At 51.8% G+C, this 27,737-nt stretch overlaps 1 protein-coding gene across 3 annotated transcripts; it reads left to right on the top strand.

Annotated features, from left to right (window-relative positions):
• Nucleotides 1-264: 264 nt before the first annotated feature.
• Nucleotides 265-15,954, top strand: ZNF8 (zinc finger protein 8). Of its 3 annotated transcripts, none has more exons than XM_027097395.1 (5): nucleotides 265-460; nucleotides 4,964-5,090; nucleotides 5,385-5,480; nucleotides 9,939-11,369; nucleotides 13,169-15,954. In XM_027097395.1, exons 1-4 carry the CDS (start codon nucleotides 395-397, stop codon nucleotides 11,333-11,335), a joined length of 1,686 nt encoding a protein of 561 aa, XP_026953196.1. In that variant the 5' UTR covers nucleotides 265-394; the 3' UTR covers nucleotides 11,336-11,369; nucleotides 13,169-15,954. The 3 variants fall into 3 exon arrangements, with proteins under 3 accessions (XP_026953196.1, XP_026953195.1, XP_026953198.1); XM_027097394.1 differs by having other exon boundaries at nucleotides 9,939-11,382; XM_027097397.1 differs by lacking the exon at nucleotides 4,964-5,090 and having other exon boundaries at nucleotides 356-460; nucleotides 9,939-11,382.
• Nucleotides 15,955-27,737: the final 11,783 nt, after the last annotated feature.

Here is a 27,737-nt window from a genome sequence, read left to right as displayed (position 1 = left end):
CGACAGGGCGCAGACTGGCATTTGGAAGCGGGGCCGCAGGGCGCGGACTGGCATTTGGTTTGGGAGAACGATTCCCCCACCATCGGGGCCCGCAACACCATAGCCACTGGCGCTGGACCCCCGCCCGCCTAGGCGCACAGCGCGGCGGCCTGAGGGGCCCCATTGGCCGAAGGACAAGCGAGAGGAAGCCCCCATTGGTCGAAGGCTCGATGAACGAAGGCTTTCATTGGCCGGGGGTGCAGGGCGCTGCACAGCCTTCTGGGAGCTGTAGTTGCAGCGTCGCCGGCGCGGCCGCCATTGTCCGGCGGGCGGCGAGTCCCGCGGTCGCTGTAGCGGGTGGGGCTCTCTGGTTCAGGTTCACCTCGGGCGCCTGTCATCGACCTGTCGGCCCAGGATGGACCCCGAGGAGGAAGCGGCGACACTGACGATGGCTACGGGGCCGCCGGCGGAACGGCTCCAGGTACGGCGGAACAATAATAGTAACAATAACAACGACGGCCGCGGGCCCCAGGCCGGGCATCTCCCTCAGATATTGACCCTTTACCCCTCGCAGCGTACGGTGAGCAGGGTCGGGCGTTATCCCCTGGTCATACGGGAAGACTGAAGCCCAGGTCGGGCGCCCCGACTAGCCCAGCTGGTGAGGGGTGGCGTCGGGAATCGAACCCAGGCCTTCCAGTCCCCGATTGCGTATGCTCCGCAAGTCCTCCCGCCTTTCTGTCCCGGCCTAGAACTTGGGGTCATTCCCGAGGACCGGGCTGGCCCCGCCCCGAAGGCCGACCACCGTGAGCATGGGTAATAGTAACTGGAGCAGAGATGCTTCAACATGCGGAGTCAACCGACACCCACCCAGAGCCCCGCTCCCCGAACCCCCTGGCCCGCGGACGGGGACAGCCTCTGGGGTGAGGACAGGTGACCACACACCGCGTTAATGGGGCGGGAGCGACCACCGCGTCTGACCCCTGCGGGGCTGTGGGGGACTGCAGTACAGGGTAGTCTGCTTGCAAGGCCATCTGGGAAGGCGCCTGATTCAAAGCTCCAGGCTTTCTAGACAAAGTGGCCTCTGTTCTCCATGTAGTGCTGACTCCACGTAGCAGGAACCAAAAGAAATTCATAATTCCTGAAGCTCCGGGTCTTTGAAGTTACAGACTTTCTGTGTTTTTGTTGTTGTCTGCGGGGGGTTGCATTTATTTCACATTTGGAATGCAGAGTGAGACTCTCGACAATCCTAGGTGTGCATGTGTTCAGAGACTTGTTGTTGCAGATTGGCAGGAAATGCTTTAGTTTGCTTTTGCTGTGGATGGCAGGGAGTGAGCAGTGTCAGAGAATACCAGAGCTGGACAGTAGTTAAAGCAGTAAAAACAGATTTTATTTGGGAACTGTTGCAATAGGGGGAAAGAGACTTCAGTATAGAGCTGGGCTCTATTCCGAATACAACAGGGAAAAGTGGGTATTTATAGTGGGGGGGGCGGGGTAATTCTTGCTAAACTGACCTAAAACAGGATTATTGCTGAAGCACCCAAATGAGGGGATGTTATCTGGAGGATTGTGGGGGATGAGGACTTTGAAAAGATATCAAGTGTGGTCAGATATGGAGGGTGTGATCCTGGCTAAATCAGTGGATTTTTGGTAAAACTGAGTGATGCAGAAACAGACACAGAAGCCCAGAAATCAAAGCTTAGTTGGGAAGAGGGTTGTAAGGAACCAGACTAAAGTTTGGTCAAGGAGAGAGTCCTTGTCAGCAGTGAGAGGCTTAAGAGAAGTGTGTTCATTATTGGTTGCTGTGTAACAAATAATGAAAAATGTAGTGGCCTAAAACAACAATAAATATTACCTCAGTTTCTGATGATAGGAATCCTGGAATGACTTAGCTGGTGGTTTTGGCTGGGGCTCATGGCAGTCAAGGTGTCAGCCTGGACAGCTGTCACCTGAGACTTGACTGGGTCTGGAGGATCCACCTCCAGGACGGCTCATTCGCATGACAGGCAGGAGGCCTGTGTTCCTTCTCATGTGGGCCTCTCTGTGAAGCTGCCTGGGCGGCCTCACAACATGGCACCTAGCTTCCCACAAAGTGAGTGATCCAAGAGGGAGCTATGTGGAAGCCACAATGTCTTATGACCTGGGGTCAAAATTCACACTCTACTACATCCTATTGGTTACATAAGTCAAACTTGCTCGTATAGGAGGGGGCTACAAAGGGCTGGGGATCCTTGGGGGCCATCTTGGAGGCCAGCCACCACAGGAGGCGAGGACCAGAAGTGGAGGGCTTCTGGTATTAGCGTCCTCTGGCTGCCATAACATTACTACAAATGTGGTGGCTTAAAATATATACATTTGTTCTTAGAGTTTTGGAGGTTAGAAGTCTGAAGTCACCTTCACTGGGCTGTGATCAACATGTGGGCAGATCTGCCCTTCCTGTCAAGGCTCTGGGGTAGAATCTGTTTCTTCGCCTTTTCCAGCTGTAGAGCTGTAGAGCTGGCATTTCTTGGCTCCTAGCCCTTGGTCCATCTTCAAAGCCAGCAGCATAGCATTTGCTTTAGCGGTCACGTTGTCTTCTCCCTTCTGTAGTTAAATCTCCCTCTGCCTTCCCTTCAGAAGAACATTTGTGATTGAATTTAGGGACCTCCTGGATAATCCAGGGTAATCTCCCTATTTTTAAAATCCTTAATCACGTTCACAAAGTCCCTCTTGCCATTTATGGTAACGTTCACATGTTCCAAGAACTAGGACCCAGATACCTTTGGGGGCCGTTTTTCAGCCAACCATAGCCAGGCTAAAAGAGGTCATCCTGTATCCAAAGATGGAAAGGAGCCATTCAAGTGTTTTAAGCAGGAATGGTATGGGTTTGAGAAAAAACATTCAGGCATCTGGGGGGTGGGGGTAGGAGAGACACTGAGAGCTAACTAAGGCACTGGGTGAGGGGGGAGGATGGGGTCTGACAAAGCCCATCCCTCCGGGACCCAACAGTGTAGGGGAGGAGGAGGTTTGCAGGGGTCTGAAGACCTGGTGGCTGGGCTGTCACTGGTACCCCATGCAGATTAGGTGGTGGTGGGTGGGGGCAGGAGACACAGGGAGCATGTTGGCAGGATTGGAGGACCTTCTGAGTGGGAGGTGAGGATATGAGGACAGGAGCAGAGACCTCCATTCCCAACCAAAGGGTTCTGCATATTTGCTGCACAATTTTTGTCAGAGCCATATGCCACCTGTACTATATTTCTTTAATATCTTTAATATTTTTAAATCTGACTGTGTTTTTCTTAAAAGAAAATACAATTTTAAAATTGAAGTATTTGGTCTGTGATTTTGACTTGCATTTCCCTGGTGGTGAATGATGTTGAGCATATTTTCGTGTGTTTATTAGCTATTTGTATATTCTTTTATATCTTCTTGAAGAAATACCTATATAGATCCTATGCTCATTTCAATTGGATTGTCTTTATTTTTGAGTTTTAAGAGTTGTTTATATCTTGTGGATACAAGTCACTTATCAGATATATGATTTGCAGTTATCATCACCCATCATATGGGTGTCTTTTCACTTTCTTGATAATGTCCTTTGGAACACAAAAGTTTTTAGTTTTGATGAAGTCGGTTTTACTTATTTTTTTATTTTATTGCTGGTGCTTTTGCTGTTATATCTAAGAATCCTTTGCCAAATACAAGGTTATAAAGATTTAGCACTATGTTTTCCTCTAAGAATTTTTTTTAATATTTATTTATTTATTTTGGCTGCACCGGGTCTTAGTTGCAGCATGTGGGATCTTTGTTGCAGCATGCGGGATCTTTAGTTGCGGCATGTGGGCTTCTTAGTTGCGGCATGCATGCGGGATCTAGTTCCTGGACCAGGGATCGAACCTGGGCCCCCCGCATTGGAAGCACAGAGCCTTACCCACTGGACCGCCAGGGAAGTCCCTTCTTCTAAGAATTTAATAGTCTTAGCTCTTACATTTATGTCTTTGATCCATTTTGAGTTCAATTTTACATATGGTGTGAGGTAGGGGACCAACTTTATTCTTTTGCATGTGGCTGTCCAGTTGTCCTGTAAGAAGTGTTTAACAGCCACTTAATCCCTATCACGGCTCCCAAGGAGTGATTCTTTGTAGACAAGGAAACGAGGAGGCAAAGGTGGGTACCTGCTCTCTGCCTCTCGAGGAAATGGCAGAGCCAAAGCTTTGATCCAGCTTTTAATCATGGCCACAGCCAGCCCACAGAAGGGTTTCATTTGTGGGAAACATTTTAAATACATTGCATAAACTTACCAAAATTTAAAGTTTTCACTTCATAAAATGTGACCGAATTTTCAGCTTCTCACCAGAGATTGGGACTTCTGACCACATGGGGCCTATATTTCCCCACAGTCAACTGATTCTGAGTCCCAGCCACCCCTTCAGACAGGTCACACATATTACTCATCACTTCCCGTGTCGCCTCTTATCGGTTGAACCCTCGTAAGCTCTCGCGTGGGCTCACTTTAGCCACTTGTGAGCCTGCCCAGTCTCTCAAGGCCAGTGAGTTTCTGACCTCAACTGCACATCCCTCTTTCAGGGAGGATGATAAGCCTTGCTTTGAGTCTGAGGATTTCTTAGTGTGTCAGTTAGTTGTTGCTGCACAACAGACTATCCCAAAATTTAGTGGATTAGAACAGTAACCATTTCTTTAGCCCACAAATCTGCAAGTCGGCAGTTTAATCTGGTCTCTGTCGGCACCGGCACCTGTCTGAGATCAGTTGTAGGTCAGCTATGGTTGGCTTTGATCTTGCCTGGATACTTTCTCATGTCCTCGCCATACAGCCCACCCCCGCATGAGGCAGCCCAGTAGGTGCCCAGTGAAACCTGACTTGCATTGCTCAGAACGTGCACTCTCTGGACACTGGCCTGCTTGTCTTCACCTTCCCCTCTCCTCCTCCTTTTCCCGAGCGTGTTGATGAGGACAGTCCAGCTGACTGAGAGTGTGTGTGATGTTTCAGGAGCCGGTGACTTTCCGGGACGTTGCTGTGGACTTCACCCAGGAGGAGTGGGGGCAGCTGGGCCCTGCCCAGAGGACCCTGTACCGTGACGTGATGCTGGAGACCTTCGGGCACCTGCTCTCTGTGGGTGAGGCCCACTTCCCAAGCTGACGATCAGATTCCTGTGGTGACTTATTCTTCATGGGTTATGGGTCGTGGGGCCTCTGGTGTGAGGACTTGACCTGGGCTAGGGATCAGAGACCTTGAATTCTCATTTCCTATGGGACATGCGGGTAGGAGGGTGTCTGCCCTTTTCTGTCCCAATGCAAAAACTTATGAGGCGCTCCCATGTCCTGACGGTCAGGAGTCTAGGGCTGGAGCCTGGGCTGGTTCTTTTTCTCCAGAGCAGGCTCCCAGCTCCTTTGTCTTTCTCTGTTTCCAGGACCTGAGCTTCCCAAACCCGAAGTCATCTCCCAGCTGGAGCAAGGGGCTGAGCTATGGGTGGCAGAGAGAGGAATTGCCCAGGGCCGCTGTCCAGGTGAGAACCCGCCAAGTGGGAACCCCTAACAGGAGCAGTTGTGCTGCTTGGAAGGGGTGGTGTGTCGGGATCCCCGAGAAAGGATACAGAGGAAAGTCAGCAAAGGGAAGAGGCCAGTGGGGCCGAATCCAGAGGGGGCCAGATGCCAGCTTCAGAATCCCTCCCTGGACGGGCAGTGAGTTGTGACAACAGGGGAGAAGTGTTGGCTGCCAGGGAGGCTCACTATAGGCTCTGTGCCAGGGGGTTTATTGGGGGCTGGTCACGTGGGCACCCCCTACCTGGCACAGAGCAAGACTCCAGGCTCCCAGGAGAAAGCAGGTGTTCGCCCTAAACCATATTGTTGTCACAGAATTTGGGCACAGTGAGCCTCTCTGACCGGTTAGGTTTGTGGCAACCCTCCCCAAATCCAAGTTCCCAGACCCAGCCAAAGACCAGCCTTGAAAGCTGGCCCTCTTAGGATGACAGCCTTGGGCCGACCCTGTAGCTCTGTTCTGCACGGGCAGTCTGGGCCCTGTCCTCCCGTCCCCTGCCTGGGGCGCTCCCGGTGCTCTGAGGCCTCCTCACCTGTGCTCCCCTTTCTCTGAGCTCAGAGACCTCCCGCCTTTCCTCGAGGGGTCAGAATGCACCACTTCTTCCCTCTCTCAGCAACCTTCCCAGCGTGCCCTTACCACAGGATTGTTTCTGATGTGTGAACTTGCCCTTCATCTTCTCCGTTGCATTCTTGCACGTCCACAGCCTGTAAACCTCTTCCCTACACCCTTCTGTTCTCTCAGGAACAGGATTGTGTTCAGCCATAGATACCTGACAACTGGGCTAGAGCTCCTCAAAGCAAGAGAGCAGCATTTTTCTCACGAAGCAGGAGCCCAGAGGTGGCCATTGCTGGTGCTGGCTTGGCATTCCAGGAAGGCCAGGGCTGATGGTTCTGATTCTCCTGGCCTTTCCTTGGGGTTCAGCATGGCTGCGGCAGCTTTGGCCGTCACATCTGTGCTCCAGACAGGGGCAGGAGGAGCTGGGAAGAATGGCGCCAATCACATTTGTCCCCTTTTATCAGAATTCCAGATGTTGTCCATTGAGGTCTCCTTGGTCAGGAGGGGGTCAGCCCAGCTGCTGGGGAAGCTGGAAGGAGGGAGTCTAGATTGTCATCACTGGCTTATCCATCCCTTCCCTGGGGCTGGTGCGTTGGTACCCTGACTACTTTCTGAAAGAAGTGGGCTCTGGCCACGGGATACGTAACCAGCTGTACCTGCAGCCCAGCCTCCCACCTGAAAGCCTCTGACACCATCTGTAGGGAAGCCCCGGTACCTCCACAATAGGGTGTGGCCCATCACCTGGGGGCAGGACTAACAACTACCCTGTCTCCTCTGAGGCCACGGAGCCTGTCTGACATCTTCCAGCCCAAATGCTGGCCTTCACCCCCAGGCCCTGAACTAACTCCCATCAGGCCAGCCCCCTTCCAGCTGCCAGGTCCCAAGCATGCCATAAAATTCATCCATGTAAGGTGTACGATTCTGTGGTTTTGAGTGTATTCACAGGTCGTGCATCCATCAGCAGCGTCTAGTTCCAGAACATTTCTGCTGCCCGGAAGTTGTCCATTAGCAGTACCATGGTTTGTTTTTACCCACAGAACACTCCTGACACCAAACATGTGGGGTTTCCACATCAACAACCAGTTCTCCACCCCTCCAGACACTAGCCGTGTGTCCCAACGATTCAGTCCAATTCTGACGCTATCTCCGTGGAGCTGGTGCAGACCCCACGGCTTAAGGACTCAGTCCCATAAGGCTGCCCCCACTTCAGACATTGGCCACAAGTCAGGGCCTCCCATACTTCTGACCGACTGGCTGTAAATCGGGAGTTCCCACGGCCCCTCAGTTTCAGTAATGTGCTGTAACAGCTCACAGGCCTCAGGGAAACACTGTTTACATTTACTGTTTTTTGTAAATGATGATATAAAAGATACAAATGAACAGAGAGATGTCAGGGGAGAGGGGCTGAAGCTCCCCCTGAAGCTGTCCAGAGGCCCACCACGAGTCACCTCGTTAGCATGAACTCATATGGTTGAGGGGGACTTACTACAATTAACAAAAGACACTCCTGACCCCTCTCACTAAGGAAATCCCAAGCCTTTTAGGAGCTGTGTGCCGGGGACCAGAGATGAAGACCAAACACTTATTTCTTATTAAATGACAATATCAAAGGCAGTCACTCTATCGCCTCATCCCTCCCAACCCCCGGCAACCACTAATCCACTTTCTGTCCGTGGATTTGCATACTCCATTTAAATGGAATCTTACAGTATGTGGCCTTTGGTGTCCAGCTTTTTCTTTTTTTCTGTTTGTGTCTGTTTTGTTTTATTTTTTTATTGAAGTATAGTTGATGTATGATATTATATAAGCTATAGGTGTACAGTATACTGATTCACAATTTTTAAAGGCTGTACCCCACTTACAGTTATTATAAAATATTGGCTAAATTCCCTGTGTTGTATCAATACAATATATCCTTGTAGCTTATTTTAATACCTAATAGTTTGTATGTGTCTAGCTTCTTTCAGTGAACATCTTGTTTTCAGGGTTCAGTCATGTTGTAGCGTATGTCAGTACTTCATTCCTTTCCATGGCTGAATCATATCCCATTATGTGGATGGACCACACTTACGGACATTTGGGTTGTTGCCACTTTTTGGCTCTTGTGAAAAGTGCTGCTGTAAACATTCCTGTAGAGTGTTCTTGTGGACTGGCTGGCGTTTTTGTCCTTGTGGACTGGCTGGTGTTTTTGTTAAGTACCCTCTGGGTACTGTGCATGGAGTCCAGTTTGGGGACTGGAGGTGAGCGAGACAGGCGCCTGCTGCCTGGTCAGGCTTGGCTCCTACGGCACCTGTCCCCCAGCCAGTGCCTCAGTGCCTCGCATCTGAAGCATGTATTTTTGAGAACCTGCTCCCTGTCAGCTCTAGGAACTGGCTGTGGACATTCTGGTGTGGTGAGATGGACCCTAAGTGAATGAACACATAGAGTGTGCTGTGGACAGGATTGCAGCAGGTGAGGAGGTTGGAGAGGGCTGGGGTGAGCAGGGAGCCTGGCCCCCAAGGATGTCCACGTCCTGATGCCCAGCGCCCGTCCGTTGGATTATTGGGCCAGCCTATTGCAGTCACAACAGTCCTCTAGTGAGAGAGGCGGGAAGAGGACAGGTGACGTCAGAGAGGGATTGGCCGGCGCTCTGCTGCTGGCTCTGGAGGCGAGGGCAAGGGCCAAGGAACGTGGGCGCCTCTAGACACTGGAAGCAGCAAGGAAACCCATTCCTGCAGTTTCCAGAAGGGGCACAGCCCTGCCAAATCTGGCTCTAGACTCTGCCTTCCAGAGAGTAGGCATGTGCTGCTGTAGGGGTGAGTGTGCGGTGAGTTGCTCCACCGCCACTCCACGCCCTGCCTGCGTGAGGGGCGATTCTGGAGGATCTGCAGGCCAGATGCTGCTCCTCCAGGGTGTCCGCAGACAAGAGGGCACCTGCACTTGGGGATCTGGCCTGCACCGAGGTCTTCTGTACTCAGCTACTCGTTCTCCACCCAAGCCTGCTCCTTCTGCACTTTGTTCAGTGTCTTCCTCCCCAGCTCCAGAGGGTCACTGCATTGTCTTCAGCATCTAGGGTCAGACAGTAGATATTTTAGGCTTTGCGGGCAATTGTCACTGCTGAGACAGATTGCCACAAACACGGCTTAAGACAACATACATTTATTATCTCCCAGTTCTGTCAGACCTGACTGGTTTATCTGCTCTGGGGCCCACAAGGCCAAAGGCAAGGCAAGGCGGGCTGGGGGTCGGGGGGCCGACTTACTGGGAGGCACAGGAAGAATCCGCATCTAGACACGGGCAGGATCCAGTTCCATGCGGTCATAGGACTGAAGTTCCTGTTTCCTTGCAGACTCAGCCGAGAGCTTCTCTCACCTTTGAGAGGCACCCGCATTCCCTGGCTCATGCCCCCTGCCCAGCCAGCCTCTGCCTTCTACCTCCTTCTGCTTTTAAAGCTTGAGGGGATTGCTTTGGGCCCAGTCAGCTAATCCAGCATCATCTCCCTATTTTGAGGTTTAAGGTTAGCTGATGAGTAAACTTAATGTCACCTGCAAAATCCCTTGATAGCAGTACCTGGATGACTGCCTGAACAGCCACCGGCAGCTTCAGAATCCCGCCCACCTCTGTCACATATTTTTTTCCTACAGCCCTTTAAAAACATAAAAAGCATCAGTCGCTTGGGGGCCGTAGTTTGCCAGCTCCTGACCTAGGCCAATATCTGGCCCATGGCAGGTGCTCAAGAAGTTTTTGTTGAAAGGATGAATGAGTGAAGCTGTATTTACAGACAGGGCACTGGGGTCAATGTGAGAGCAGAATTGGGAGGCAGGGCAAGAGGTTAGGTCACAGGCCCAGGGTGTGTCCACTAGCCCCTTACAGCTCTTGGGTTTTCTTTCAGGCTGGGAGTCTGGACCTGAGGGCCGAGCACCGCCCCAGGAGCAGGGCCTTCCTGAGGAGAAGGGGCGGGAAGGCTTCCTGGGGGAGGCTCTATGTCCCGCTACACCGGGGGAAGACTGGGAATATGAGGGCCGGGTGCAGGGGCCCGAGAAGGACCAGGGTAATTTGAGGCAATTGGAATTCAGCCTCAAGGAAGCACTGGTTCAAGATGGAAGCCACGAAGGTCTCAGACTTGGGGAAAACTGTGTCCTGAGTCCAAACCCAAATCCCCTCCCGGAGACTTCCAGGACAGAGTGTTTGTGTGCTCCCGACTCATGGGTTACAAGCTCGCAGCAGAACCCGAGTGCAGTCGGTGAGCAGATGGGCTCCTCGGGAAGACAGCTGCATGACAACAGTGACTGCAGCAACTCTTCTGGTCAGGCGGTTCTGGAACCAGAACCCGAGCCTGCGCGCAGCCAAGTGCCGGACAAACCCTACAAGTGCACGGACTGCGGCAAGTCCTTCAACCACAACGCGCACCTCACGGTGCACCGGAGGATCCATACGGGTGAGCGGCCGTACGCGTGCAAGGAGTGCGGCAAGGCCTTCAGCCAGAACTCCTCGCTGGTGCAGCACGAGCGCATCCACACGGGCCACAAGCCCTACAAGTGCGCGGACTGCGGCAAGTCGTTCTGCCACAGCACGCACCTCACGGTGCACCGGAGGATCCACACCGGGGAGAAGCCCTATGCGTGCCAGGACTGCGGGCGGGCCTTCAACCAGAACTCGTCCCTGGGCCGCCACCGGCGCACGCACACCGGGGAGAAGCCGTTCACCTGCAGCGTGTGCGGCAAGGCCTTCTCGCGCACCACGTGCCTGTTCCTGCATCTGAGGACGCACACGGCCGAGAGACCCTACGAGTGCAGCCGCTGTGGCAAGGGCTTCCGGCACAGCTCGTCCCTGGCCCAGCACCAGCGCAAGCACGCCGGCGAGGGCCCCTACGACTGCCGCCAGAGGCTGGCCTTCGAGCCCACGCCGGCGTGGCCGGAGCCCCTGACCCCTGGGGAGGGGGCTACCCGCAGCGACAGGCCCTTCAGGTGCGGCCAGTGCGGCAAGTGTTTCACGCAGAGCTCGCACCTCATCCGACACCAGATAACGCACACCAGGGAGGATCCCCGAGGCCGGGGCCGGCGGCGCCCGCAGCCCTGCAGCCGGAGCCCGCACCTCGGGCGGCACCAGCTCGGGCCCACGGGTGAGAGCCCTGGGGCCGGGACAAAGGCAGGGCAGCCGGCAGGCAGGGCACTGGCCCTGTTTGACATCCATGAAATCATGCAAGAGAAAAACCCAGTGCACGTTATTGGGGTGGAAGAGCCTTCTGTGGGCACGTCCGTCTTGTTTGACATCAGAGAATCCACCTAGGGGAGAAACTCTGCGGATGACTTTTGAACCACAGGTACAAAAATGTGGTAAGTCCTACAAGGTGTATTTATGGAAGGGGGGCTGGGGTAGAAATGCCCTCTGATTTCCTAAGGAAATGACGCTTCCCAAACACCTGAGCTCAGTGGTTCTCCAATCTATCAAGCCCAGTACCCCGAAATGAATTGACAGGTAATGTAACCCCCACACGTGTAATGTTGAAAAATCCATACGTGCCCCCATTTTGTAAAGGATAATTAAAGCAAAAGTAATTTACAGTAGGGTAACGTGTGCTGACTTGGTGGTATCTCTCCCCGTGACCTTGTGGCCATTGTGCCCGGAGACCTGGGGCATTTCCTGTTGCCGTCTGGTACACGGGGTGTAGTGTTGACCATGGAAACGTTACGAGAGGCATTCCTGTGTGGGTGTGATTTCCCAAAGTGGTGACTAAGTCTTGGAAAAGGTTTGAACAAAACAAAATGCCAGTGCATTTCTGGAAGGTTTATGTATAACATTTAAACTTGCAGGAATGAATTGGTTTGTACATGGAGTTGACCCAGGGTCTCAATTCATACATTACAGACAGGTGGTTGCACACATACGTGCACGGTCCCTTGGGGCCAGTTCTGCACTTCAGAGTCATTAGAGCATGCATGGCAGCCACACTCATGCCCAAATCAAATGTCAGAGGAGCCCCCGTGAAATTGCACAGTGTTCCCTGGGGGGTGTCACAGCTCCCGCTGGAAACCATCGCCTTAGAACAGCAGTGTGGCCTGTGCTGGAGGTTCTCACTCAGAGTGCTTTTGTTCCCCAGGAGACACTTGACGATGTCTGGACGAATTTTGGTTGTCATGACTGGCGGGAGGGAGGGGTGCCCCTGGCATCCAGTAGGGGAGGCCAGGGATGCTGCTGAACATCCTATAAAGCCCCAGACAGCCCCTCAGCAAAGAATCACATGGCCCTGAGGTGGAGAAACCATGCCCAGCACAAGAGCCGATTTTCCCCGGACTCTGTAAATTGATTGATCAGGGCTGTATTAGCAATCCTATACGTTTGATTTTAACAAGTGATATCATGAGCATGTGCACAACATGTTTTTTAGTAATTTTTTTTCACTGTTTTTTAGCATTCGTAGTTGGTATGAAGGAAAAGAATCCACTTATTTTTCTGAGTAATCTAAATTTTATTTTGGACATTCCATGTAAAACATGGATAATACATTTTCACTGGCACCCCTGCCTGCCACGGGATTATTTTTACATCAGCCTCAGAAATCTTGTCATTTCATCCATTTTTCTGGATATCTCTAAAAAGCATGGACTTTTAAATATGTATATAAAATCACGTTAGCCCATGCTGACAGAAACCATTTTGATAATCATTCTGAGCCGTCATTTGCCTTTTTCACCAAGTTCATGTTTGCACTGATAGTGCAAAAGCAACAGTGAGTAAAGCTGCCAGAGCCTGAGTGGGAATCAAGGAAGTGGTCCCGAGCTTGTTGTTCATAGTCTTCCTTCCCTGGCATTTCAGTAGAGGAAAAAAAAAATGTTGGTTTCATTTAAGAATGTCTGGGGTGAAGCAGGAAAAATGATTAATTTCATTAAATCTCGAGTAAAATTATAACCATTTTCACATCTAAACAGAAATAACAGTAATTCCTCAATATATTATTAAGTATCTAGTGTTCAGATGTTCCTGGTTGCCTCATAAATTTTGTTTTGTTCTCTATTTGGTTTGTTCTAATCATGATCTAAACAAAAATCACACGGTGCATTTGCTTAATATTTTTCTTAGGTCTCTTTTAATCTATAGGTTTCCTTTCTTTTTCTTTTTTAGTCTTTATATGTTGGGGGAAACAAACAACAGGATAACCTAAATTTTGTCCCCATCCCAAGCCTGCCCATCAGACCCTCCTTGGCCTGGTGGAGTGACTTCTGATTTGGCGTCAAGTCACCAGGCTGTGCTGAGGGGCTGTGTGAATGGTGTGACTCACTGTTCTGTTCTCAAAGTTCGTCTGCCCCATCTCAAGCACGGCTCCCCATCTTGCTGGGATCTCTGCTGGAAGACCTTCGGAAGACTTTTCAGCTGTCAATGCCCAGGAAAGAGAGACGTCTGAGAAAATGGTTTATTTGTATACGATGCAGAACATTCTAACATGACCATTTTCATGTCCACAATTGGAAACTTTGTCTGGATCATCTTTTTGCTTTCCTCCAACTTTACTCCTCAGGAAAGCAAAACCTTGTCACCTTTGTCTATGCTGTTCTTGACATAAAGAAGAACATTGTGTGCGAGATGTGATCCTTGGTATCTCATAGCAGAAAGGATTAAAACCAAGGATTTAAACCTGCCTGCTTTCTAACCTACAATGAAAGGCGAAATGCCCATCCTGCCGGGACACTATGTCGTGTGCTCCGGTTATACAACATGGTTCCTTTTTTTGTTTGTTTGCTGTTCCCACTGCAGCTGAGCTCTAGTGAAGTTAAACACAAACCATAAACATCAAAAATTGGAAGGAAGGAAAATTGGTTATGGTACATCTCAGCTTGTGGAAATTGTTCCTAAAAATGTCCACAGAATGTTGGGTTAGCAGAGCGTCAAGTTGAATGGAAGAAGTATCATCGTGGAAGGATACAACGGCAGTTCTAAGACCTCTGTCAGAATGGCTGAGCATCAGCTCTCGCTGCCGAGACGTGATGGTTGAGTGTCAGAACCCTGTCAGAACTTTCTCGTGTCCATTTCTGTTCTTTGGGTGCTGTGGGTGTCACAGCCAGTGGGGTTTCCATCCCAGCAGAGCTGGCCTCCAGGACGCTCAGAGCCAGCCTCACTGCTCATCTCCAGAGGTTCCACAAGAGCCCTCGAAGCCTCGCGTTTGCTTCTCTGCGCTTACCTGTCCTCTGGGCTTGTCCTCATGGACTTCCCTTGTCGGCTCTCACTGTCACAACACCTCTGTCCTCGTGGCTTAGCCCGCACCACCTGCCACTTCATTCTTAGCAAATAACCTCTCTTTCCATGGCTCAGAAAAGGTGTGTTTTCAGACAGGCAGTGCCTCACAGTTCTGTGAGGTGGTGGCATTTTACATGCAGGAGGATGGGGCCCAGGACAAAAGTAGCCATGGCCAGCTCGCACAGCTAGGAGCCAGAACTTGAGGTCAGCATCCCGTTAACAATGACTTAAACAGATCAGGCTGTGTCCTCAGGGCCTCAGCTACGTCAGAGGCAGTGTTTTCTCTCCCACCCCGGCCCTCCTCATCGCAGGGAGACTGCTGCAGCCTCAGCAGTTGCGTCCACGATCAGGACTGGAGGACGGGGGAAGGGCAGGCCTATGCTCGTCTCTCCAGTGAGGTTTCAAAGAAAAGCCTTTCCCCGAAGCTTCCAGCCGGTGCTCCTTATGTCTCACTGGCCAAGCCTGGGTCACAGGGCGCCGTCTAACGACGAGGGCGCTTGGAAAGCTAGTGTTCAGCTTCTCTAACCTCTGTGGCTGAGACCGCACCCTTCAGAAGAAGGTCTCGGGAAGCACCCTCAGCCCTCCGCCTCCAGTCTCTTCTTGGAGGAGTCGCTCCAAGGAAGCGCACTTCCTGATCAGATGCCGCCACCGCCTCTCGGCTCGGCCTCTTCATCCCCTGGATAGTTCAGCCTGCCGGCCAGGCCCCCTTCCCTATAATGCTTGGTCCCCTGACATTCTGGAATAGCCCACTCTTCCAGATCCCTTCTACCTCTCGAGGGGCTTCTTGCCCTCCCCTCCCCTCTTAAATGTTGGGGTCCCTGGGGTGTGGTCCCGGAGGCCCGTTGCATGCTCCGCTCACTCCCACATCTTGGTCTCTGAGCTTCAGGCTAGAACAGCAGCTGCATGCTGCTGGGCAGCTCCCCTAGATGTCCTGCAAAGTCCCAAAACACAGCCTACCTGGGGGGAAAGGCCATTTTCCAGGCCAAACCTGTTCCTCCTCCCCTGGGCCCTTGCACGGGGGTGGTTGCTACCCCTCACCCCATCCCTGAAGCCAGAAGATAGATATCCTGTTAGTTTTACCATCTGAACATCTCAGCTGTCTTCATTCCATTCCATTCCCACTGCCACCACTGGTGCAGGATGGCCACGAGAGGGGGAGTGACATGACACCAAGTGGCCTGGCCACCAGAGCCCTTCCCACTTTTGACTTTACCTCCTCACGGCCCCACCCGCGGTGTGGGGTGCAGACTCGGAATGCTCCCACTGCCAGTGTGCTCTGAGGAGGGGAGTCCCCACGGTAACTTCACAGCTCTGGACAGCATGGAATCCAGGCCTGCGATTGCCCCGTTCCCTCCGCCTTGGCCCGAAAAGTGGCAGCTGCCGAAGGGTCATGTTTCCACAGTTCTCAGAGTGGACACTGGGTGGGCTGAGGCCACAGTGGCCTCACCAGGTAAGCCTGGAACAAGCTTGTCACTGTTGCCGTTTGCCGCCCTCTCCCATGCACTGTAGATCTTTGGGAATTTTCCATTTCTCTTTTCGGGTCACGTTTTCTAGGCATCATATTCCTACTAATTTCCTTACAGATGCTTTGAAACCAAGTCAGATAAGAAACTCCTCAGGGGAAATTACTATAAACTAGGGAGAATATATGGTTTTATCAGTTTGTCAAATTAATGCAAATTCTTTGTAGCAAAACCTGTAAAATGCACAAATGTAAAATACACGTAAGTAATGGAGGCTTATTTAAATTTTAATTCCTCATACTTCCACCATCCAGAGATGGTCATTACCTAAGATTTTGTTAATTTTCCTTGTAATTTTTTCTTGAAATATACATGTGTGTATACATAGAGTGAACATTAAATCTTATACACACAACAAAAATATTTATGTGTAGTTATCTTGTGTTTAGAAAATTAGAATCCCTTCTGTTTCTCTTGTAACATGTACTTCTTTCTCTATCTTGAACATTTTCCTCTGAAAATGGATTTCATGTAGCTTTTTAAATTACCTTTCAGGAGGATTGTAACAATGTGACCTCCACCCAGCATCTTACCAGCCTTGACTTCTATCCAAAAGGGGGAGGAGGGATTCATACACATTTCTGAAGGAGTATGAATTGATACAGCCTCTGTGAAGGGCACTTTGTTGGTTGCTATCAAAATTACAAACACTTTGTCTCAGCAAACCAGTTGCTGATAATGAATCCTACAGATATATTTGTACCCGTGCAAACTGTATGTAGTTTTAACCATGGTATTGATCTCAAAAGTGAAAATTTGGAAACAACCTCAGTGTCCACCACGTGGAACTGGCTAAGTGATTTATGGTGGACTGGCTGGCTTTTACACAGCCCTTAAAATGGGGGCTGTCTTTATGAACTGTGGAAAAGAGCACCAAGATTGTTAAGTGAAAAGGTATAAACCAGTTTGTATGGTATGTTTCCATTTGTGTAAAGAAGAAGCCATTGCTTATGCGCACACACACACACACACACACACACACACACACACACTATCTGAAGGGTACAGAGTGAACATACATACGACTATATATACTACTTGCTCTTGGAGAGGAGAAGTGAGGGGAAAAGGATGAATAATTTTCACTCTATATCTTTTGATATTTTTGGAATTTTGAAACATGTAAAAAGTATTACCAGTTCAAAAAATAAATTTAAACAAAACCTTAATTCTTTAAAATTAAACTAAGTTTGTTCATTTGTTTCATTGTTCATTGTCTGTCTCCCCCCAGTTAAATGTCCCCATGACTGTGTGTCTTGGCCACACCTGTTCTGTGTATATGCACACGTGTGTGTTGAGCTAACAGGACCAATTGAGTGTAAAACAGCATAGACTCCATAAAGTTTCCTGCAAGCTAGTTGTAGCACATACATTTCCCATCAATAAACCAATCTATAGTAGGAATAGAAGAAAGTTTTATTTGAGCCAAACTGAGGACTATAGCCTGGAAGACAGCATCTCAGATAACTCTGAGGAACTGCTCCACTGAAGCATGGTTTTCAGTGCAGTTTTGTATCTTCTCAGAACAAAGAGCATCAGACAAGTCAAGGATACCTTCCTTCAAGGTTTCAAAAAACAAAAACAGGGCTTCCCTGGTGGCGCAGTGGTTAAGAATCCACCTGCCAAAAAAAAAAGAATCCACCTGCCAATGCAGGGGACACGGGTTCGAGCCCTGGTCCGGGAAGATCCCACATACTGTGGAGCAACTAAGCCCATGAGCCACAACTACTGAAGCCCGCGCGCCTAGAGCCCATGCTCCACAACAAGAGAAGTCACCGCAATGAGAAGGCTGCGCACCCCGACGAAGAGTAGCTCCCGCTCGCCGCAACTAGAGAAAGCCCGGGTGCAGCAGCGAAGACCCAACGCAGCCAAAAATAAATAAATAAAACATAAATTTAAACAAACAAAAAACAGTCAGTCAGTATGGCCTTGGCACCTGGGAAGGGAGCCTTATCATTGAAGGAGGACGGGCATTGCTGTCCCAGGAAGGAAGGCATTTAATCTTTATTTTTAACACGGACATTCTTTACTTCTGGTCAGTGCACCCTTTTCTTTAATGATTAAAGCAGATATACAATGTGTGTGTGATAGGCTGCAAACAGGCTTAAGTTTTAGTTAGCATAAAAGTAAAGTTAAATCGTGTACAAGCCAGAATGACTTCCCCGTACCTCAATACATGAAAATTTCTTCCATTAATACTTATACATGTATATGTGTGAGGAGGAAGAGGACATAAAGTACATACGTTGCATATCTAAAAGGACACAGGAAACTGTGCCTGTCCCTGTATGTCCAGTCCTCCAACCCCCCCGGGGAAGACGGACTGACACGTCCCCACGCTCTTCCCTTGGCGGTGCACTTGGACTTCATTTCCCAGAAGGGCCTTCACCCTATGCCGGCTGTTTCCAGGCACGGAGCGCGCGGGGCCCGCTGGGAGATGAAGTCCCCAACCACCGGCGCTGGGCGGAAGTGGCCTTAGTGAGCCTGCACAGGGCGACATGCGCGAGGGTGGGGGCGCCCCCCGACTCTGTGGTGAGTTCGCGGTCCCAGCGGGTTGGCGGTGCGAGGGTGAGGAACGGGGAGGCCCGTGTGTGCAGGCGGTGGGGCCCAAGGGGCGTGGACCGGGGCGGCCGGGCTGTGGGGGAGGGGAGAGAAGAGGGGGGGGTGCGGCGCGGGGGGGGGGGGGGGGGGGGAGCGACCTGTGCTGGCAGTTGAGACCTCAGGTGTGCATCCGGGCCCGACCCCGCATGTGTGACACCGCCTGTGTATGCAGGTATGACCTCAGGTGTGTGCCTATATGCCCTGAACCCGTAGCCACCACTCCCGCGTTCACCTCCTCCCCAGCCCCTGGCAACCGTTAATCTACCTTCTGTCTCTGTTCTGGACATTTCATATACATGGGGTCCTACAATATGTGCTTTTGTCTGTGTGCTTTTCTCACTGAAAGTAATGTTTTCCTAGTTCATTCATGCTGTGTCGTGTATCAGTACTTCATTTTTGTAGTTGAATGACATTCCATCGTATGGAAATAGACCAGTTTGTTTACTCAAGCATCACTGCTGTGAACATTCGCACACAGGTTTGTGTGTGGACATATGTTCTCAGTTCGGGGGACTGAGGCAGTTGGTGTGTCCCAGGGGAGCCCATGTGTATGGCTGTGGCCACACCCACTCCCTGCTGCCTGTGCTCAGCCAGCAGTACTTCATTTACGAGAATCCCAGCCCTGGGCCCCAAGGTTCAAGCCAGAAGCTTGGAGCCCCACTGCTGTGTGAGAAGTAGACTCTGGGGACAGGAATCCATCCCTGCTAGTGTCACCTACAACCTGGCTCCTCAGCCTGAGACTAAGACGACTGTCATGTATCTGGTGAGGCCAAGCAGTCCAGAGACCGAGCAGTTGATGGAGCCCGAGGCACCAGGTGAGGCCGACGGCAGGGTGGTGGTCACAGGGCTGGACATTTTTTCAGAAACCAGGTCTCCCTCAAAATATGCCCTTCTCCTTGCCTTCCTCAGCCTAGCCCAGACCACCACCTCCTCACAGGTCTCTGCCACCCTTCGCCCCTTCCACCTCTCTCCACATAAGACCGGAGGGGTCTTTAACCCTGAATGGTGAGGCCACCCCTCCCCTTAAACCCTCTGTCACTGCCCAAGTCATCAGAGCAGGGTCAGCAAACTCTCCCTGTAAAGCACCAGATAGCAAGTATTTTGAGCTTTGCAGTCCAAGAGGCAAAATCAGGGATGTCATATAGGTTCTTATCTAACAAGAGAGAAAACACACATCCACACTCTTTTCTTTGTTCCTGACGAAATCCACGACTTTGTTGATGGACACTGAAATCTGACTTTCATGTAACATTTGTCTTCTTTTCACCTTTCCCCACCCCAGCCACTTAAAAATGTAAAAACTATTCTTAGCTCATAGACCATACAAAAACAGGCAATGGGGCCGTGTTTGCTGACCCCTGATTTGAAACAAATTCACACTTCTTTCCATGCCTTCCAGGCCCTGCATGACCTGACTTCTACCTGTTTTCCTGGCCTCCCCTATGGCTCTCCCTTTGCCCATCATTCTCCTCCTCCACCCCACCGGCCACTCAATAGGGTACAAGCTTAGCCATTCAGAGGCCTTCCCTGGCCACCCAAACCCACATTACGCTTTTATGTCTTACCACATTTGAACACTTTACACTTGTTCCCATTCATCACAGACTGTAAATTTCATGATGTGGTGCCCAGTCCGTGGAGTACTTGTTAATGAATGAACAAACAGCCTCCCACAAAAGGTATTATTACCCCATTTTACAGATAGAAAACTGAGGCCCCAGGGGAATTGAGCAGCCCAAGGTCACCCATCAGGGAGTGGTGAAGGTGGGTTTGATCCTAGATCTGACATACTCCACTTACCCACCTCCCTCGCTTAGCAATGACACCAGGAGGAAGGGCGCACTGGGCCCCAGGGATCTGCTCACCACTCTCACCCCTGTGGGGAGGGGCAGAAGGCCTCAGTCAGCCGTTCCCTCCTGGGAGTCTCTGTCGGGACCTGAATTCAAGGCAGCTGGGACTATGATTTTCATCCCTCTTGAGTACTCGCCCACCTGGTAGCTCCACTTCATCCCCAACCGTCCCTGTAACAAGGGATCCTGAAAGGTGCCTTCTGCTGCTGTCACCCATAAGCCCGAGAGAGCTTGGAGCTGAGACTTCAGACTGTTACACAGCATATCATTCACTTTGTACGAAGTTCAAGAATAGGCACAACTCCTGCGCTGTCAGAAATCCCAGCAGTAACCACCTCCTGGCTGGGGAGGGCATTGCCTGGAAGGGAGCCAGGAGGGGTCTGTCCATGGTGCTGAAACGCCCCAGGGCTGAACTTTCCAACTGGTATCTTTGAGCCACGTTGTACGTATTGAAATCTGAATTAAATAAATAAACTTTAAAATCACAAATCTAGTTTCTCAGTCACACCACCTGCGTTCCTACTGCTCAGGAGCCACATGGGGCTGATGGCTGCCAAATTCCATCCTCACAGAAGGTTCTAGAGCTTGATCTGGACGATGGTTGCACAGGTGTGTGCTTGCTCAGAACTCATTGAGCTGAGCCCTGATATCTCTCTTTTTAAAAATTACTGTTTTGAAGGCACAGACTCAAGTCTGACTGCCTTGTTTCAAATCCCCACCTACCCATTATTTGCTTCACAACCTTAGATTTAACCCTTCTGTGCCCCTGTTTTCCCCCACCTGTATAACAGAGGGTAGTGACAGTACCTGATTGTCCCCACATTAGGGAACTGGGCCAGTGTGGCCCAGAGAGCCTTTGAGACGCTCACGGGCTGGGGGTGGCATGGGGCCGCAGCTCAGGGACTCAGCCTAGGCTCAGGGACGGTTTTAGAGGCAGGGTCTGAGGCCCAGCCCCCAAGCATCAAATCAGAGGGCTGCTTTCTATGGATCCCTGAGCCCCATGACCCCTTGCCCAGCCTAGGAGCCAGGCAGGGATGCAGGGTGTAAAGCTAGTGTGGCCTTGAGCAGCAAAGACCCTGTGCGCTGTTCTCGTGTTGTGTTTCATTTCACAAAGACTTTTCACAGCATAATGCTGTTCATCCTCCCGGAGACTGTCCCTGCTGTACCTGAGAGGAAACAGGCCCAGAGCAGGGATATGGGGCCAGAGGTCCAGGACATCCTGGTCCAAGCGTGCATCTTCCCCGGGTCACCCTGGATCCATGGTGGTTGTGCAGACCCCTGCACCAGAGCCGAGGTGGTGTGCCACATCCCCAGACTAATTCCAGGGGCACAGATCACCCCGTCTGTCCATGTGAACTCAGGCGTCTTCCCCTCTTGATGCCTCAGTTTCCTTCCTGTCAAATGGGTCAGGTAGTGTTGCCTCACTCATAGGGGCAGAGTGAGGATCAAGCAAGCTGATGGAAGGTTCCCACAGCACGCTGGCACATAGCAAACGTTGGGAGCTGTGGTTCTGTGAGCCCTGGAGGGCGAACAGGAGGGAGCAGGCCGAGGGCAGGCAGCACTGGAGCAAACGCCTGTGGAAGGGTCTGGTCGGGGAGGGCCAGGATCCCTGGGAAAGGGGCCACTGGCTGGCAGGACTTCTGGGTGAGGGGACTTTGGGGCTGCGGTCCCTGGGGTCTGAGGGCAGATCTGGCCTACCTCAAGCCCCTCCCCTGCCCTCCCCCAGCTCCTCCCTCTCAGGGGAGGATCAAGGGCCATAAGCCTGAGGCCCAGGACACCACATTCCCGTCAGATGCTGTCCGCGTGAGTCTCCAAAATGCCTATGTTGTCAGCAGGCACACCCGTTTCTGCTCCTGCTTCTGCGCCACTTCACCTGCCAGCTGAACTGGAGCTGCAGCCCCCAGGCAGGGTGGGTCCTGGGGCAGGGCCAACCTCCTCCTCTCCCTCCCTTCCTCCTCCTCTCTTCACCCCAGGGTGGAGCTCAGTGACTCTGTCACTAATCGAGGGCACCTTGGGAGAAACCCTGACCCTGGGGAGATCTGGGACATGGGGTTCTCTGTGGCCACACTGTTTACCAGCCAACACCCAGGCTCATGACCACATCTAAAACTAATCACCCCCAGCGGCCCCACCTCCAAATACCTTCACATTGGGGGTTAAGGCTTTAACGTAGGACTTTGGGAGAGACACAGATATTCAACTGGAATCACAGCACCCAGTATCAAGGTGATAACAGCGCCAACTCTTGGCTTGGGCCACTCAGCGTGAGTCCCCCCACTCCCTCCCCCATGACAACAGGGTGTTCACATCCTGCTGTTTCCCATGGGACTGACCCCTGTCAGACATAGCCCCTGGCTGAGCCAATGTGTGTGGGATGTTTCAGAGCCAGTGACGTTCAAGGACGTGGCCATGGACTTCACAAGGGAGGAATGGGGGTTGCTGGGCCCAACGCAGAGGATGCTCTGTGTGAGTGTGTGTGTGTGTGTGTGTTCATCCCCTGCCTCATGCCCGGTCACTCACACCCAGATGTGTCCTTGCTCTGTGTCCCCAGCTGGGTCCCCTTTGTACAGACTGGATGCCTCTCCCTGAATCACCAGGGAGAGGGCTTTCCCATGCCTCAGGGCACACACTGCACTACTGTTCAGCCTCTTGGGGCTGACTGACTTGTAGCAACCCCTTCCTCCTTTGTCACCATGGACAGGACTTCCTGATTCCAAACCAGATGTGATCTCCAAGCTGGAGCAGTGGGAAGACCCGTGGACTGTGGAGAGAGACGTCCAAGAGGTCCAGGTAAGTGAAGGAAGGTCTCTCTATCTAATCATTTTTTAAATGAAATTTCGTTTTTTCTCTCCCAGCTTTACTGAGGTGTAATTGACAAATAAAGGTTATATATATTTAAGGTGTACAAGGTTGTATTTTGACATACGTATACATTGTGAAATGATGACGACAATCAAGCTATTGATTCAGAGTTACCTTTTTTTTAATAAATTTATTTATTTTTTTATTTATGGCTGCGTTGGGTCTTCGTTGCTGTGCGCAGGTTCTCATTGAGTGGCTTCTGTTGTTGCGGAGCACGGGCTCTAGGCGTGCAGGCTTCAGTAGCTGTGGCTCGAAGGCTCTAGGGCACAGGCTCAGTAGTTGTGGTGCGCGGGCTTAGTTGCTCCGCGGCATGTGGGATCTTCCCAGACCAGAGCTCGAACCCATTTCTCCTGCATTGGCAGGCAGATTCTTAACCACTGCACCACGAGGGAAGCCCAGAGTTACCGTTTTTCACCATAGTGAGAACACTTAAGATAAACTGTCTTAGGACATTTCAAGTATACGATGCAGTATTATAACTATAGTCACCATGTTTCAGATGAGTTTATTTCTCCTCCTGGGGCAAGGAGGTGGCGTGTACACCCAACAGAAAAGAGCCAAACCCCTTACTCATTAAGCAGTCAGTCCCCCCAGCCCCTGACAACCACTAATCAGCTTTGTGCCTCTGTGGAATTTTTGTATCTGGCTTCGTTCGCTTAGCATAATGCTTTCAAAGTTCATCAACATTAGCACATTATCAGCACTTTATTTTTTGTGGCTGAATAATATTCCATCGCATGGATAGACCACATTTTATTCATACAGTCTTCAGTTGACAGAGAGTTGGGCTGTTTCCACATTTTGGCTGTTGGGAACATTCACATACATACAAGTTTTTGTTTGAGTGCCTGTTCTCCACTCTGCTGGCCAGGCCCTGGTCCGGTGAGGGTGTGGCTGTGCCCCTCATGGCATCTGACCAAGGGGATGGCTCTCGGTGGCCTTGGCCCGTGCCTTTCTCTGTTCCCTTCTACCGTTTTCCTTCCTCGCTGTGCAGAAAAAGGTTAACACAGCAGGTCTGAGGCTGCTGTCCTTGGAAGGGCCTGACGCAAGGCTGGCCTTTGGCTGGTGTCTGAACTTGGATTTCGGGAGCGTGGGGTTCTCACCACTCCCTAAATGGTAACAGCGGCTCACTGCGCCTGAACCGTGCGTACCAACAACATGGTTTATACTGAGCACCTGCGTTCCTCCTGGGAGTCTGGAATTTTGGTACGTGCTCTGCGGTGGGTGCCCTTCCTCAGATGCAGGAGCCTCTGCTTGAGGCCGCAGGTCCGGGCCAGCAGCTCGTTCTGTTGTCCAAGTCAGGCCGCTGGGGCTCTGTCCCCGCGCAGATTGGCAGTGCACCTTCAGGTCGCTGCTTGAGCACGTTTCTTGCTTACATTTCAGAATCAGAGCCTGGGTCCCGAGCTCCCGACAAAGGGCAGGCTCCAGGGCAGGTGATGCTCTAGTTCCAGGGCAGGTGACGCGGGGGCTGCCAGGGCACACACCATCGTGAAGTCACAGAGCACAGAGGCCAGGCGGCAGCGGGGACGCGCAGCCGGCGGGAGCAGAGCCCCGAGCGGAGCCTCGCAGGAGGTTTTCCCCGGCTGCCCTTCCTCACCGAGCATCAGGACACGCCGGCACGGGCGCAAGCTCCCGCGAACCATGTTCGCCAAGAGGGCGTCGCGTGCATTTCTGCCCTGGATCCGGGAGAGGGCGTGTGCGTGGAAGCCTTCGGCTCTTTTCCAGACCACAGTCTCCCTCGAGGAGTCGAAGCTGGGGAGGACGCGCCGGCGCGCGGTGGGTGGGGAGGTGCGTTTGGCGAGAACGCGTGCCTCGTGGGCCGTCCGCCGAGTCCCGGCAGACGGAAGCCCCACGCGTGCGAGGAGCGTGGGAAGGTCCAGAGGACCCACGCGGGTGAGAAACTGTTCCCGTGCCTGGAGTGCGGGCGCGCCTTCAGCGAGAGCTCGTCCCGGGCCCAGCACCGGCGCATCCACAGGGGTGAGCGGCCCTTTGCCTGCACCGAGTGCACGCAAAGCTGGACCCTAGCCAAGCACCTGAGGGCGCACATGGACGAGCGGCCCTACGCGTGCGGGGAGTGCGGCGGGGCCTTCCGCCAGAGCAGGTCCCTTGGCGGGGGGGGGGGGGGGGGGGGGGGGAGACCACGCGAACGCAGCGGGTGTCAGAAAACCCTCCGTGATCATTTGGTTCTCATGCATCAGTGAACTGCGGACGTGCCAGATGCGGCGGAGACCTGTCCGTCCTGGGTGTGTTGTCCCCCCAGCCTGCGAGGGCCCTGGGAGCGTCAGGAACTTGGGGCTGGTACAGAGCAACCGCTGTTGCACTTCACGCACTTCTCCACGCAGGGCCACCTGGTCGGGTGAGAAAGCTGGGCATGGGCCTGGGACCTGTCCTCTGGAGATGCTTCTCCGTGAGCTTCAAGGGGAGTCACGGCCACCCCCAATCCTCCCCCATGTGCAGGTTCCCACGGGTGCCCACTCTCTGGTAGGAAAGATCCACAGGTGTGAATGGTCTTCCTCTCAGCAGGCCTGGAACAGCTCATTTCAAAGTTTTCGCCAAGGGAAAAGTGTAATTAAAAAACAAACAAGAAAAAAAACTATTTTAAAAAAAGGTATTTTTTTTTTAGTCCTTTGTGCCTTGCATTAACTCGGGCCATATGGTTGTCTGTTTCCCACCCCACCCCCCAAAAAAGGAAGCTCTGTGTGCTGAAACGTGGTGTCACCAAGTCCAGCTCTTTAAAAACTGTGTCGCTCCTCAGCTTCAGCATGAAGACTGTTGAAATCAGCTGCGACGGTGATGCCGGTGTAAGGCTTCCACACTGTGTGAGCACTTTGCAAGTGTTGTCCCATCTCATCCTGTCAGCGGCCCTGGGATGCAGGCATCTCTATCCCCACTTAGAGCTGAGATTCTGAGAGGTTAAACTGCTTGCCCAAGGCCAGCTGGAAGCCATTCACTGTTCAGGATGGAAATATTAGATGTAGCACATAAGGACAGCGTGGTGGAAGTCCATCCATCCCTTTCAGCGGACACCAAGACGTGTGGAATATAAAGCCCCCTTGAGTATTGGGAGACAACAGGAGGATTGGGTCCCATCTGAAGAAGCAACTCGAGGCAAAGGCAGCGTGGGAACTGGGCAGCCCTTGCTCAATCCAGACGTCGTTGGTGAAATGCCTGCTGGGAGCCACGAGCTTGTTCCCGTCACAGGCGGGGGCCTTTCACTTCCTGTACAACTTTGCTCAGGGCTTCCCTGTGGCCACCAAGGTAAGAACCAACCTCAAGCCCAGCCTCGAAGCCCCTGCACTTCCCCACAACGGCCCACCTTTCCAGGCTCATTTCTCGTCATCCCCCAGGCAGCTTGCAATGACCAAACCTACCTCCTTCCGGTTCCTTAGACAGCCCAGCTTGTTCTCGTTTCCTGTCCTCAGCATCAGCTCCAGGGTGACTCCCTGAGCAAGTCAGAGGCCCGTGGCCCCCTCGGCCCCCCCCACCCTGGCAGCACATCCCTTGTGTGGCTTTTGCCTGTGTCTTTGTTCAGAGCCCCCCCCCCCCCCGCCCCGGGCCAGGAGCCCCATTAGCACATGTCCACGTCTCTGTGTCCCTATCTCCTGGCACGTCACGTATGGGGAATGCGAGAGTGAGCCAGTGAGACACCGAATACAAAACAACTACTGGGGGGTCCCCCAGACCACCCTGTGGTTTGTGGACAGGGAATGTTGCCTGCCATTCCAATAGACAAAGATCAAGCCATCAGCCAGTGCATGCCTCCAGACGGCGAGCCCTGAGGGGAATTCAGGATGGAGAAAAACAGGAAGCATTCTGTGGATAACACAGAATGCTATCCATTCTGTGCTTTGGATACTGGCCTAGATAGTTAAGATACATATCTAAGGAATAATTTCAATGAACCCAGACTCTTGCATCTTCCAATACATAGAAAAGCACTAACGTTATTAACTTGAGGTGTCTGTTCTTCGCGATTAGCAGTGATCTTTTGATGTTCGACTACATGTTGTTGTTTGTTTTTCCAGCAAAAAGACCTCTATATCCTGGCTCCTCCCTTACCTCTTTGAACAATGTTACTGCGAACATTTCTGTATAAGATTTTGTGTGGGCATATGTTTTCATTTCTCCAACTGTTTTCCACAGAGGCTGCATCATTTTACATTTCCACCGGCCATGTATGAGGGTTCTGATTCCTCCACATCGTCACCTACACTTGTTACCTGTCTTTCAGATCACAGCCATCCTCTTGGGTGTGAAGTGGGATCACAGTGTGGCTTTGATTTGCAACTCCCTGATGACAAAGGATGTTGGGCATCCATTCACGTGCTTATTGGCCATCTGCATGTTTTCCTTGGGGAAATGTTACTGTCTTTGCCCATTTTTATTTTATTTATTTATGTAGCCACACTGTGTGGCTTGCAGAATCTTAGTTTCCCCACCAGCGATGGAACCTGGGCCCCCAGCAGTCCTAACCACCGGCCCACCAGGGAATTCCCTGCCCATTTTTAAATTGGGTTATTTAGGGGCTTTGTTGTTGGGTTATTTGAGTCGTAAGAGTTCTTTATTATCCCGGATGCAAGTTGTGTTTTTGTGTGTCTGTGTGTCTTTATGTGGGTCCGTATG

This window comes from Aethalodelphis obliquidens, unplaced genomic scaffold (assembly GCF_003676395.1).
Source record: "Aethalodelphis obliquidens isolate GAN/ISIS:26980383/991018 unplaced genomic scaffold, ASM367639v1 scaffold113, whole genome shotgun sequence".
NCBI lineage: Eukaryota > Metazoa > Chordata > Mammalia > Artiodactyla > Delphinidae > Aethalodelphis > Aethalodelphis obliquidens.
This window is presented reverse-complemented; position numbering and strand designations above follow the sequence as displayed.